This window comes from Pelobates fuscus, chromosome 2 (genome assembly GCF_036172605.1).
Source record: "Pelobates fuscus isolate aPelFus1 chromosome 2, aPelFus1.pri, whole genome shotgun sequence".
In the NCBI taxonomy this organism is placed as follows: Eukaryota; Metazoa; Chordata; class Amphibia; order Anura; family Pelobatidae; genus Pelobates; species Pelobates fuscus.
The window spans coordinates 83,733,273-83,748,127 of NC_086318.1; the positions used below are offsets into that span (position 1 = coordinate 83,733,273).

At 42.8% G+C, this 14,855-nt stretch overlaps 1 protein-coding gene across 1 annotated transcript in view; it reads right to left on the reverse strand.

Annotated features, from left to right (window-relative positions):
- Positions 1-14,855, reverse strand: part of ANKMY1 (ankyrin repeat and MYND domain containing 1) — a 57,940-nt gene that overhangs the window by 21,319 nt on the left and 21,766 nt on the right. The window contains exons 3-5 of the mRNA XM_063442348.1: positions 11,181-11,327; positions 6,675-7,141; positions 1,788-2,004 (exon numbers count right to left, since the gene is read on the reverse strand). Coding sequence (XP_063298418.1) covers positions 1,788-2,004; positions 6,675-7,141; positions 11,181-11,327 — 831 coding nt within the window. The remainder of the gene's footprint in view (positions 1-1,787; positions 2,005-6,674; positions 7,142-11,180; positions 11,328-14,855) is intronic.

The window sequence follows — 14,855 nt, forward strand, 5'->3', positions numbered from 1 at the left end:
GGCAATCACGTGGGTGATACTTTGACACGTATCATATACTTAGAGATTGTTGCAGAACACGTGCACCCCTTCATGGCAATGGTCTTCCATAGTGGCAGTGGCATCTTTCAGCAAGAAGATGCACCCTGCCATGCTGCAAAAATAGTTCAGGAATGGTTTAAGGAACATGACAAAGAGTTCAAGGTGTTGCCTTAGCCTCCAATTTCCCCATATCTCAATCCGATTGAGCATCTGTGGAATATGCTGAAACAACAAATCCAATCCATGGAGGCCCCACCTGCAAATTGAAGGTCTTAAAAAATCTGCTGCTATTGTCTTGGTGCCCGATATATCACCAGACATGTTCAAAGGTCTTGTGGAAACCTCAATGTCTCAATGCATCTACGGGGAATTACATGATATTAGGCAAGTGGTTTTAATGGTGTGGCTGATTAGTATATCTAAAAATAAAATGACACATACAATAACAAGTCAGGTTACAATATTTAAAGGGTTACTCCAATCATCATAACCTCTACAGTCCACTGTAGTGATTATGGTGCCAACAGTACCTTGGCCTGGTTCCCCAGGAATTGGACAATCCATTGCCTGCTTATCTGAGCCCCCGTGGCTCCTTGGTGGTCCAGTGGCTCAGAAGCCGGGGCTATCGCCATTCATTGGTCATAGTGCTTGATGTAACCCTTTAAAAGTTAAGGTACAGCTTGTATTAAAGGAATACTCCAAGCACCCTAACCACTACAGCTCCCTTCCCCCATTATACGTAGCCAAACAGTTTTTGAACAGTTTGACTTCTTACTTGAGGTCTGCCTGAACAGCTCCCAGCTATTAGCTCACCTGAGCTAAGCCCTGCAGTGAAAGGCTTAGCTCATTGGTTGCGGATGATCAGTCGATCAAATGAAAATTAAATAATCATTCTGTAAAGGGATCTTTTGTTTGACTTCTATGTAGAAGCAAAATTGAATTAATCATGTTGACAGAAACAACTAGTATAACATTAAAGTGTGTATTGAAAAGAAATTGTTTCTTTCTGTTAAGAGTCAGATTACAATGTACACAGCATCTCAAATTTTATTCTGACCAATTTACTCAAGGAATGTGTGTATTATCTAGTCCTGTTTCAGTTTTTTTCACTAATGAAATGGTGTAGAGGACACAATGATTTATTTTGTACAACACTTTACTGGGTTTATAATAATGAAATTAGATTGTAAGTGGTAGGTCTCCGACACGGAGGATAATTAATACGAAAGGCAAAGCAGTATAGTTCAAAATAGCTTTAATGGTAATAGTTTTAAAAAGAAGACAGGAAATTAAGGAGAAAGGAAAATAAAAGGGAAGATAGGAGGAAATGAAAGTATAAGAAAGGGGATCTAAGTAAATTAAAACATATGGCATAAATGTCAGAGCCTGTGTCCTAGATAGGAGCAGCCGTGGTGTTAAACAAGGTCCAAGCTTTTACTGGTGCACGGATCCTTCCCCTTGCTGAACGTTTCGACACTGTCATGTAGTTGTAAATTGAGCTTTTAGATCATCTAAACATTGGTATCTTTTAAAATAAATAAGATTTAAAGAGCAGTGCTCTTTAGTGAAAAGCTCTTTTTACGAGAAGTGAAAAGTAAAGCAAAAAGCAGGAGCATCCCATCGTATGTCCACAGTGACAGGTCCTCTTTCAGGTTTGCTTTCCATAGATACAGACTACTGCATCTAGAGCTCATTGGCCAGTATGTCATATCACCATACTGTGTGTTGTAATATGCCTAGAAGTGCAAACATGTAAATGTACTCACAGTTGCAGCATGCAGGGCAGTGTTTCCATTAAAATCTGATACATCCACATGAGCCAGGTCATGTCTCAAGATGTTATAAACGGTTTCATAATCTCCCTCTGCAGCCTTCCTAATGAGTCTCTCCGCTGTGAGCTCACGAGGCCCCTTGGTGCCAAATCTCTCCCGGTCTCCACACATTATAGAACCAAGGTTCCAGCTCAAGTATTCTGGACTGTTCCTGAGAATGAATTTTTTTGTTTTACATTTTTGGAAGATATATTATTATTCAACAATTATTATTCAACAGTCTGTGGTTATCAAGGACCAATTATTGAGAGAAGGAATGCATACTATAATGCACTGTACCGAGAGGAGATATACTGAGCCTGTACCTAGGGAAGGAAGGACACATAATGACACTATATCTAGGGAAATGTAAGGACACATACTGAGTCTATACATAGGTGTGGCGAAAGTAACCTCGCCACTGGTTTTTGGAGGGGCCTGTTTGCTGGGACTATGGGCCATGTGATAACCCATGTTCAAAAGTACTGTTTCAGCCCCTTGGACTTTTAACTGGAACAGATTCAAACATGTGGTGGCGGCCATCTTAAATTGTCCAGCAGTGTTTTGTCGTCGAGTGTATGGAACTGTTTTGGGCATGGGACCATGTGCACGGTGGGGCAAAAATAAGACTTCCAGGAAATTCCTGAACCGATCTGGGTGATTTTTGGATATGTTGTTCACCCAGATCTGGGCTATCAGTGGGTGACTTTTGTGGGGATATGTTGTATTTTGGGGTACTTTTTAGGGTTTGTAAAAATGTATGTTTTTTTTCTGCTTAGAGTTAATTGAGTTAGTCCATTGTCTTCGTTCATTATATCACAGGCAGAGGGGAGGGATTGTGTACACTGTATGGGAGTGACTGAATTTTTTTATTGGCTTGTTGTTCCTGTGTCCCAGTAACCACACAAGGTCCACCTGGGTGGTAACCTTGTGGGGAAAACTGTATAAAGGACCAAGCTGTTCAATAAACCCTCAGATCTGCTCAGTTCCTGTTTTACCCTCAACATAGAGCCTCGTCTCATGTGTGGGGGGAAAGGCTGCATCTATACTGGGGATTGCTATACTCTGTACACTCCCCTGGGCTATAATCACTAAGCACTAAGCTCTTTTAAGAGCTGTTCCTGCTACTCTCTCTTGGAGGAGAGGTTCACCCACTGGAACCTGGAGCCTTGTCGTAGGTCCAGGGTGGGTAGGAGACGGCGAGTTCCCAGTCAAGCTGTAAGGCTGGACGTGGGGACTGCGGTGCTGATGGTGTCTAGTGGAGTGCTTGGAGTCTTGGTGAGCACTAGGAGCATCCGTCGGTGGAGGTACCCAACCGGGGTACAGGAAGCTCTGTTACAATAGGGAAAGGAAAACACGTACTGAGTTTATATCTTGAGTAAAGGAGGACATATAGTGAGTTTATACATAGGGAAATGAGGGTGCATACTTAGCCTATATCTTGGGTAAAGGAGGACACATACTGAGCCTATACATAGGAAAATGAAGACATTTACTAACCCTATACCTATTGGAAGGGAGGATATGCACATAGCAAATAACTAGAAAAAGGTAGGAAACATACTAAGCCTATATGTAAGGAATGGGAGGACACATTCTGAGCTTATACCCTGGGAATGGTAGAACACATATTGAGTCTTCATTTAAGAGATGGAAGCATAAAACGATCATAAACTAAAGTGAATGAATGCTAATCTTCGCACAGACATGTAGATGGAAATGGAATTCACAAATATATGGAGTGCCAAGGTTACCCACGGCTAATCGGCAAAGAGAGTATATGGACTAAGCCCCTACCCCGAGAAAGGACACATACTAAAACCATGCCTGAGATAGGGTGCACATGCACTGAGCTGATATTTAGTGAAATGAAGGATACAGACTGTGTCTATAACTAGGGAATGGAAGAGAGAAAGGACATGTTTAAGCATACACCTAATGAACTAATAAATAAATAAATTTAATATAGGGTAATAAACTTTATTGAAACAAAAAAGGCACATACAAAACATCATAATAATATATAGGTGTTAGTGTACCCAAAGAAATTAAGAGTGGGTAAAAAAAGTGTATATTTAGTGGTAATTTAAAAACTACTAGATGTGTACCACAGACAATCACTACATGAAAGTAGACTCCAGAGACTGCATATGTAACAATTAGATGTAACCTATAAACCAATTAGACACAAAGTAACAGACACATGTCTGTGGTGTCCTATAAATGAATAAGGTGAGATATATTAGAAGGTATGCAATTGAATGTAGACATTTGAGACAGGAGATTGAGGTAATAATTAAATAATAATATAGAGAGTCTATTTCAAATTAGTTTAGCAGATAACCAACGGGCATGGATACGTAAAAGAGAGCTCCCTGATAGCCTACACAGGATATTCCCGAATATATCTGACACATACTGGAGATGCGGGGATGACCGAGGTACACCACTACACATATGGTGGGACTGCCCACTCATTAAGCCATTCTGGGAAGAAGTACAACAGAAAATAAGGGAAATTTTAGGGACGGAAGAAACCCTTACCGCGGAAGCGGCCCTCCTACATTCCACACCAGACCCCAGAGGGGCATACAGGAGAAGCATCCATAGACACCTGCTGAATGCAGCCAAAGTGCTGATTCCACTGTACTGGAAACAGACAACTATCCCCACAATAACGCAATGGATAGAACGAGTAGAAGAGATCTATAGAGCAGAATCGATGCAGGCCACCCTTATGGGTCTCGAGGACAAGAATGTGGAGAGATGGCGCCAATGGCTACTTTACGTAGCAGACCAAAGCACAGACAGGGACGACCGTCTGACCACCCGAGGAACCCCGCGCCCCCCTCCGAATAGAGATTGAGCTATGTTACGATCCATGCGATGCCATGGGCAAGGGCAATGGGACCCCTACCCACCCATCCCCCCCCACCCTTCCCTCAACTGCTGTCTTCTCTTCTTCCCCCCCCCGCCTCCGTATCTCCCTCTTCTATCTCTCACTCATCTTGCCTTTAAGTTCTCAGACAACAACTCATAAATTATTCGAATAACAGATGTAGCTTGCCACAACCCGAGATTACTAATGGATGCAACACACACACACGCATTCACACACCAGACTGGAGAAACGCACATCTACCACGACATCACAAAACACGAACATGAAACACTACACAGCAACCGGCCACTATATTCGGCCTGATTACCACAACCGCCTTTTCGGGGATGAGACCCACAGGCGGCATTAACGTATTGAAAACACCCAACAGGCTGACATAACATGCGAACTGTAAGACTACCTATTTTTCAGCCGCACCTTGGTCACCCATATGTCTACTCTGACGGGTTCAGCATGTTCTAACACCATTTCTGTATAATACACATCGTTGCCCAATTGTTGTCCATACATTATGTGCTGGGACCTGCGTGTCCTCTATATTATGATTGCTAAAGCTACATGTTATTGTACATCGTTCAGGGCACGCTCTGAAATGTCTATGTTTAATAAAGCCGTTTTAAACTAAAAAGAGAGCTCCCTAGGCTTATATATGTATATGGGTATGTCAAAAAATGTAAACATACATACAGCCCATATAGCCTTAATAGGTAGAGTACATGAAGGGGAGAGGGTGTAGATAGGTAAGAGGGTAAGTAGAAATGTATCAAGTATAATTCCTAGAATTAACTAAACCACCCCCCTGCTGCTTCAAGGCAGACCCCCTATGTAGAAAATACTCAAAACCCAAGCTAAAGGGTTAAAGTGAGCGTGTTTTGTATGAGGGTGGCTGCGGATTTGGGTCGATGCTCCAGCTTTATTCTTGACAGTTTAGATTGACACCCCATACTTTCTATTTTATTTATTTATATTATTTATTTGGATTAATTTTCTTTTATTTATTTATGATTTATTTTCCTTTTCCTCTTCACCGTTATTATCATAGTCAGGCAGGAAGGGGGAATTAGGATTGTTTAAGAGGTGCCCTCAGGATACGTACTTAGGAATATACAGCAAGCATGCTACCTTGTATTTAGATGTCCTTTACTTTCACTTTTCCTTTTGATACATGTCTGGCAGTTACATTACATCTTATATATTGGACACAATGTTTATGTTATATGTCTCTCACTATTGCTGCAGCCCTGCCGACTGGACAGTAGCCAAATAGATGTTTCTCTGGCTATTTTAACTTAAGATATTAAATGTTAAGTTTTATTATTATTATTATTATTATTATTATTATTATTATTATTATCTAATGGGTTGCTTCCGGTCACGCTAGTTATAGTGGTTTTTATTTTAATCCCACTTTTCTTTTTCGTGAGTGGCCTTCACGGCTGTTCTTTTGCTTTTCTCCTTATTTAATTATTACCTCAATCTCCTGTCTCATATGTCTAACACTCAACCGTATAACTTTGAATATATCTCACTTTATTAATTTATTTGACACTACAGACATTTGTCTGTTACTTTGTGTCTAATTGGTTTATAGGTTACATCTAATTGTTACATATGCAGTCTCTGGAGTCTACTTTCATGTAGTGATTTTCTGTGGTGCACATCTAGTAGTTTTTAAATTACCACTAAATATACACTTTTTTTTACCCACACTTAATTTCTTTGGGTACACTAGCACCTATATATTATTATGTTGTTTTGTACGTGCCTTTTTCGTTTCAATAAAGTTTATTACCTTATACTGAATTTAAATTAGAGGTAATACCAATGGGGCTGGATTTTCTTCCTAACTTTAGGAGTAAAACAACCTTGTTAGTCTACAAAGTTTAATATTTTACCATCATGCTTTATGCTTTATATCTTTTGTATGTATGCACACTGACCTGTGTTTGTTAACATGCAGATAGATTGCCTTCAGGTCACTGCTACACTGCCCACTTGGAGATGTGTACTCATTGGATTGGTTCACCTGGTTCTCGGTACTCCTACAGAACTTGAGATCAAAATCTGTGCGCACTGATGGAGGGAGTGGAAGGTGATCTGTGTCTGTAGAATACAAGTAGATCTGTTCAGGCAGAGTGTAGCTGTCCTCACGGAGCAAGCTCTTGTATCTATAAAAAAAGGGATCTTCCTCCTCATTCTCTTCCAACGCTGGACTGCAATATTCTCCATTAGATGTTCCTTCATTAATCATATGACTAAACGTTGGATAACATGAAATGGAGAATGACCCTGGGACCACAGCAGATATTTTAATGATATGATGTCCAAGCCAAATCCCGACATCCTGGCTGTTGTCTTCATAGGTTTCTATGCCAGGTCCGTATCGAGCATCAGACTTGTATAGGCCCTAGAGGAAAGGAAGACAGCAAATGAAATGATGAATCGAGATTTCAATACAGATGGCAAACTGTGCTTTTCTAAGTACTTCTCTAAGACAAGTAGGAATAGAAAGCTGCGATAACACTTTTGTTACCTTATTCCAAAGTAATATTCTATAACGAGAACCAGAAAACAATATTTAATGATCTACTCGTAACGCATGGGAGATGACACCCCACTTTCCAATCAAGAAATCCCGATGAGAAAGCAAGAAACTGGATTAGATGACAGCATTACTCTAGAAAGCAGCAAACCACAAGATGTGACTTTATGAGAGGAATTTTAAGCATGCACATGAGAATGCAGACAAAAAGCTCATGAACTTTTCCCTTCAAATGACCTTTGGTGTGAGAATATTACTGTGCATTATTACCCTGTCCACAATTGGGAATCACAGTGATAGTGACCTCATTTTACGCCTGCACTTCTTTTTACCAGGAATTAACCAGAAGGTCTCAATTTAATTTAAGCACCATAACCAGTTGCAGGCTACAGGAGCCATCCCTCACTTCTGTGGCAGATCATTTTTGAGTGCTCTGACACAAACTGTGGGTTCTCCAGGCCTCCCTCTTGCTGTATTATGCAAACGTTACAGTTTTTACCAAACTGGGATGGAATTGACTGGTGAAAATGGATGAAAACTCCTGGACAAAACTGTAAATAGATAATGCATTTAAAGGACCACTATAGGCACCCAGACCACTTCAGCTCAATGAAGTAGTCTGGGTGCCAGGTCCATCTAGGGTTAAGCCTGCAGCTGTAAACATAGCAGTTTCAGAGAAACTGCTATGTTTACACTAGGGTTAATCCAGCCTCTAGTGGCTGTCTCATTGACAGCCGCTAGAGGCGCTTCCACGCTTCTCCCTGTGAAAATCACAGTGAGAAGACGGTGACGTCCATAGGAAAGCATTGAGAAATGCTTTCTTACAGACTGATGAATGCACGTGCGGCTCTTGCCGCGCATGCGCATTCGGCGCTGACGTCGGAGGAGGGAGGAGAGTTCCCCAGCGAGCCCGGCGCTAGAGAAAGGTAAGAGTTTAACACCTTCAGCCCCTTTCAACCCGGCAAGAGTGGGACCCTGAGGGTGGGAGGGACCTAAAGACCCTGTAGTGCCAGGAAAACAAGTTTGTTTTCATGGCACTATAGTGGTCCTTTAAAGGGACATTATATTCACCAAAACAACTTTATCTGAATGAAGTAGTTTTTGAGTAGAGATCATGCCCGTGCAGTCTCACTGCTCAATTTTCTGTCATTTAGGAGTTAAATCACTTTTGTTTCTGTTTATGCCACCCTAGTCACATCTCCCCTGGCTGTGACTCACACCAACTGCATCAAAATGGTTTGATTTTCAATCAGATGTAACTAATTTTAAAATCTTTTATCTCCTGCTCTGTAAATGGAACTTTAATAGCATACCGGAGGCAGGGCCGTCTTTAACGCAGGGCAAACAGGGCAGCTGCCCCGGGCCCAGTTACTCCTGATGGGCCCAAGGCAGCTGCCCTGTGGGCCCCGCTGCCCTCAATAATTTAAGTGGTCCCCGCACTCTAAGGAGGCCCAACGGGTGGCCCATGCATTTAGGGCCACTCGGTGGGCTTCTATCAGCAGGGGCCCGGTCGGGTCCTTCGGCTCTTTAACAGCACGACCAGGCCCTTGCTTTTCGGCAACATTGGAGGAAGTAACTGCCGCGAGTCACTTCCTCCCATAAAGAGGGTAGCTGTGCGGAAGGGAGCAGAGCGGGAGTGAGAAGGCAATGAGGGTGGGGGCTCCTCACTCCTATCAGCCTCAGGCACCACACTGGACCCCAGGGATGCCAGTATGCCACCCTCCAGCAAAAGGTAAGAAACTGGAAGGTGGGTTTAAAAATGTTTAACGTGTGTCAGTATGTCTGTGTGTGTGTTTCAGTATGTCTCTGTGTGTGTCAGTATGTGTGTGTGTTTCAGTATGTTTGTGTGTGTGCGTCAGTATGTCTGTCTGTGTCTGTCAGTGTATGTGACTGTGTGTGTCTCAGTATGCCTGTCTGCGGGTGTCAGTATGCCTGTCTGTGGGTGTCAGTATGTCTGTCAGTATTTGTATCTATGTCTGTCAGCGTATGTGCCTGTGTGTGTCAGTATGTCTGTCAGTGTTTGTGTCAGTATGTCTATCAGTGTATGTGCCTGTGTGTGTGTCAGTATGTCTGTGTGTGTGTCAATGTCTGTCAGTGTATGTGTCCGTGTGTGTGTCAGTACGTCTATCAGTGTATGTGTCTGTGTGTCAGTATGTCTGTCAGTGTATTTATCTGGGTGCATCAGTATGTCTGTCATTGTGTCAGTACGTCTGTCAGTGTATGTATTTGTGTGTGTCAGTCTGTCTTTATATGTCTATGGGGAGGAACAGTCTAATGCTTGCCCGGGGTCCAATCATTATTAAAGACGGCCCTGACCGGAGGCTCCTGCAAGGTCTAGCAAACTATTAACAGAGCAGGAGATAAGAAATTCTACATTAAACAGAACTTGCAATAAAGGAAGTGTAAACATTAGATTACTCTTTACATGAAGTGTTTAGGAAGACTGTGTAAGTCACACGCTTGGAGGTGTGCCTAGGGCTGCATAAACAAAGTGATTTACCGTATATACTCGAGTATAAGTCGAGTTTTTCAGCACATTTTTTGTGCTGAAAAACCCCCACTCGACTTATACTCGAGTCAATGTCTGTATTATGGCAACTTACATTGCCATAATACAGACCAGGACCGCCGGGCTCATTACAAGCCTGGCGGTCCTGTTGGGGGCTGGCAGGAAGCTGTAACTTACCTTTACAGCAGCTCCTGTCAGCTCCCTTTTCTCTCCTCAGGTGCGGTCAGCTCTCTCCTCCTCCAGTGTAAGACTCGTGGCCGCGAGACTTACAGTGGGAGCTGACAGGGGAGCTGACCGAACCGGAGGAGAGAGAAGGGAGCTGACTGGAGCTGCTGTAAAGGACATAACAGCTTCCTGACAGCCCCCTCCTACACAGCCCATCCACTGGACCACCAGGGAATGAAAGCCCCCCTCCCTGGCAAGCTAACAAGCAGGGAGGGGGGACGAATAAAAATAAATACAAATTTAAATAATAATAAAATAAAATATTAATAATATAAAAAAATATATATATAAAAAAATTATAATAATATAACAAAAAAAATGAATATTAAAATAATAATTTAAAAAAAAAATAAAAAATGCCCACCCCCCCACCAAGGCTCTGCATCACATACACAAACACATTCTGCATCACACACACACTGCACTCATACACACACTGCACTCATATACACACTGCATTCATACACACACACTGCATTCATACACACACACTGCACTAATACACACACTGCATTCATACACACACACTGCATTCATACAAACACGCTGCATTCATTATATACACACACTGTAAATAAATATTCAATTAATATAATTTTTGGGGATATAATTTTATTTAGAAATTTACCAGTAGCTGCTGCATTTCCCACCCTAGTCTTATACTCGAGTCAATAAGTTTTCCCATTTTTTGGGGGTAAAATTAGGGGTCTCGACTTATATTCGGGTCGACTTATACTCGAGTATATACGGTAACTCCTAAATGGCAGAGAATTGAGCAGCGAGACTGCAGGGACATGATCTATACACCAAAACTGTTTCATTAAGCTAAAGTTGTTTTGGTGACTATAGTGTCCCTTTAAGGTTTGTGACTTCTACCCTTTATCAAACCCTGCCTGTGGCACTGGTAAACATTTAAGTTGTTTTCAGTGGATTCCTTTTGATTCTTTGTGTCTGGAAGCATACAATAAAAAGGAATTTGTTTATTGTAATGATTTTCATGACGGTTTACTTATGAGCGTTTAAAGTATACTCTTCCTCTTAAGTATACCGAGTATACTAAGATGTCGGTTATTTCTTTGCATGTTATGTGGGATAAAACAACAGCCTAAATTAGAAAAGAACACTTCTTGTATCATTAATTATACTATAATATATTTTGCACAGAAATACCTGGAATTTTCTTTTGTCAGCAAATCGCATGGTACCATAGCCTTCTTTACGACTGAGATAAAAAGAACCAGTGAATTTGGATCCATCAGGCCACATGTAAGTTCCTTTCCCATGTTGGTGATCTTTGTAAAATTCCCCTATATAACTCTGCAAATTAAAATAAACACATTTTAAAAAGTTATCATTTTAAATACGCTGCATCGTTTCACCACACGATACAGCCTATTTTTTAATACAAGAGAGGAGATGGAGCAGCGCTAGATAACATAATTTGTAAGTAAGGGAAATTCTCTCCCAAAACCCTATTGCAATAGAAATAAAAAAAAAGAAAGGATGATAGGGTATTATACAATACAAACAGGTAAAAATGCAATAAATAAAGTAATTTAAAAAACACAATTATTTAAAATCACTTTTGACAATAAAACAAGTACTCAAAGGAGAATTAGCAGCAGTTCCAAAGAATTTAAAGTCTTGAACATAAATGGGCGTTCCTAATGGTATCTTCCTACTTGGGCTTGTTGGTCCACAGGGACAGGATTCAAAAAAAGAAAAAGAAAAGAAAAAATCCAAAACTGTAATAAGTCCACAAAAAATTATAAAAGAGTAAAAGAATTCCAGTCTGCTCACATGTCCTGGAGCTTTAGCCAGCTCTGGATATGGAGTAAAGGAAGCCAAGGATATAAAGGACAGGAATCCAGCAGCAAACAGTGTGGCGGACCCCCGTCATTGAGTACGATGCCCACTGCTCGTTCGGGTGTTTTCCCATGTGTACTGTACGTTTCCCCATGTATTTCTATGTGTTTTGTGTAATATGCCCTGTTGACCGTTCGGGAGCGCTCATCAAATGGAACCCGTTCACCTGCCGCACGCGGACCACCGCAGTACCCCATTAGAATGTTCACACCAATCAATCAGAACGTTCACACCTGCATCATAAGTGTGAAACCGCAAGAGAAGTAATTAATGAGCCCTCCCCTGCGTGGCCGCCATTCGTATAGGCGAAAGCCACCCAGGGGGAGCATTTGTATCCCCCCTGTGGGGGTCCGTGCATAAAAGCTGAGTGTTTTTACCTCCAGGACTGTGTGTTGTCCAGTTACTGGGGGGGGGGGAGGTAGAATGGATGCCTGCTTGTTGTAAGGGTTACTGAACAGATGAAGGAGGGCTTTAGTGGAGGAAACCGGTCGGGTTACTCAGGGATCCGCTACAAACAGGTCCAATAAAAAAGTACTTTTGTTGATAGAAAAAACAATATATGGTAAAAATTAGGGTAAAAGTATAAACAACAATATTTAAATACACTTAATGCGGTTCACCATACAATGGCTTTCTCAAAAAATTCACTGTATGGTGAAACACGATAAGTGTATTTAAATATTGTTTTATATAAATCTTTTGCCCTATTTTTTTTACCATTTTTTGTTTTTGTTTTATCAATAAAAGTACTTTTTATTGGACCTGTTTGCTGCTGGATTCCTGTACTCCATATCCTTGGTGGGGATAATATCACCTAAGCCTGTTGGGCAGAGCAATTCCTGTTTGCTCTATCAAATTGTTTATGATTTTGCTGGTAAGCCTACATACAGAACATATAAGTAAGATTTTTATTTTCATATCAAGACTTTGAAAGTGAGGATCTCACCAAGAATCTCAGGTGGGGATTACACCACCTATGCTGCAGTGTTACCTGCTCAGGAATGTGTCAGTACGTTTTACCTAGCATTACTTGTGGTTCTTTTATTTTACACAGTAAGCACTATTGTTGCTTTTTTATTTCTGTTTTCGGTCCTGTACTCATCCGGTGACAACAACTTCTACCTTCTATCAATATCCTATAAGTGGGGGGGATCAATACCACTGCATGTGCAATACACAGGGCCGGATTAACATAGGGGCTGATGGAGCTGCAGCTCCAGGCCCAGGCCCATGGAATAGGCCTATTTAAAAAAAAAAAAAAAAAGTTTTTTTTTTTGTTTTTTTTTGCACACTACTCTTACGTTTGCCACTTGACTGGTATTTTACTGGCACAGCTGGTATTTTAAGCTGCCTGGCCAGTGCCAGTATTGCAGTAATACCGGCAATACAAATGCAAGTAATTTTCTCAGAATAAATGGAAATTACTCTGCAATACCAGCACCGGCCAGTAGGGGTCACTGCATGTGGAGAGAGGCAGGGATAGGAAGTTACACAGCATATCCCTGCCTCTCTCTACTACTCACTGATCCGTGGGGGAGCAGCAACACAGCCAGAGTCCAGACAGCAGCTCTACAGCTCAGGTAAGTGAGGGATGGGGGGAAAGGCAGCAGGGACACATGGGGACACTGAAACACTAGGGGACACATGGGGACACTAAGACACTAGGGGACATATGGGGACACTGAGACACTAGGGGACACTGAGACACTAGGAGACACTGAGACACTAGGGAACACTGACACTAGGGAACACTGACACTAGGGAACACTGACACTAGGGGACACAGACACTAGGGGACACAGACACTAGGGGACACAGACACCAGGGGACACATACACTGGGAACACTAAGGCCCTTGGGGACACAGACTCTAGGGGACAATGAGACACTAGGACACATGGGGACACAGACACTGGGAGACATGGGGACACTGAGACACTTGGGGACACTGAGACACTTGGGGACACTGAGACACTTGGGGACACTGAGACACTTGGGGACACTGACACTTGGGGACACTGGGACACTAGGGGAAACTGACACTTGGGGACACTGGGACACTTGGGGACACTGGGACACTAGGGGACACTGGGACACATGGGGACGCTGAGACACATGGGGACGCTGTGAGATATAGGGACATTGGGAGACACTGAGACATTGGGACACGGAGACACTATGTTCCCATGTCCCCCAGCTCAGTGTCCCCAAGTCTCCCAGTGTCTGTGTCCCATGTCTCTCAGTGTGCCTAGTGTCCCCATGTGTCCCAGTATCCCTATATGTCCCAGTGTCCCCATGTCTATGTCCACAACTGTCCCCAAGTGTCTGTATCCCAGTCAGTATCCCGTAGTCTCCCAGTGTCCCCTAGTCTCCCAGTGTCTGTGTCCCTAGTGTCTTAGTGTCCCCAAATGTTTCAGTGTCTCCATGTCTCCCAGTGTCTGTGTTCTTAGTGTCTCAGTGTGCCTGGTGTCCCCATGTCTCCCAGTGCCCCTATATGTCCCAGTGTCCACATGTCTATGTCCACAACTGTCCCCAAGTGTCTGTCTCCCAGCCAGTGTCCCCTAGTCTCCCAGTGTCTGTGTGCCCATGTCTCTGTGTCCCTAGTGTCTTAGTGTCCCCAAATGTTTCAGTGTCCCCATGTCTCCCAGTTTCCCTAAATGTCTCAGTGTCCCCATGTCTCCCAGTGTCCCCATGTCTCCCTGTGTCCCCGGGTCTCTGTGTCCCCGGGTCTCTGTGTCCCCGGGTCTCTCAGTGTCCCCATGTCTCTCAGTGTCCCCAGTATCCTAGTGACATGGGGACACACTGAGACATTGGGACACTGGGAGAAATGGGGACACAGACACTGGCAGACTAGGGGACTGGGCGACATGGGGACCCTGACACTGTGATACATAGGGACACTGAGACACTGGGAGACAGGGAGACACTGGGAGCAATCCATCTATACAGCAGAATCAAACTGTGAGTAGTTTGTTCGTG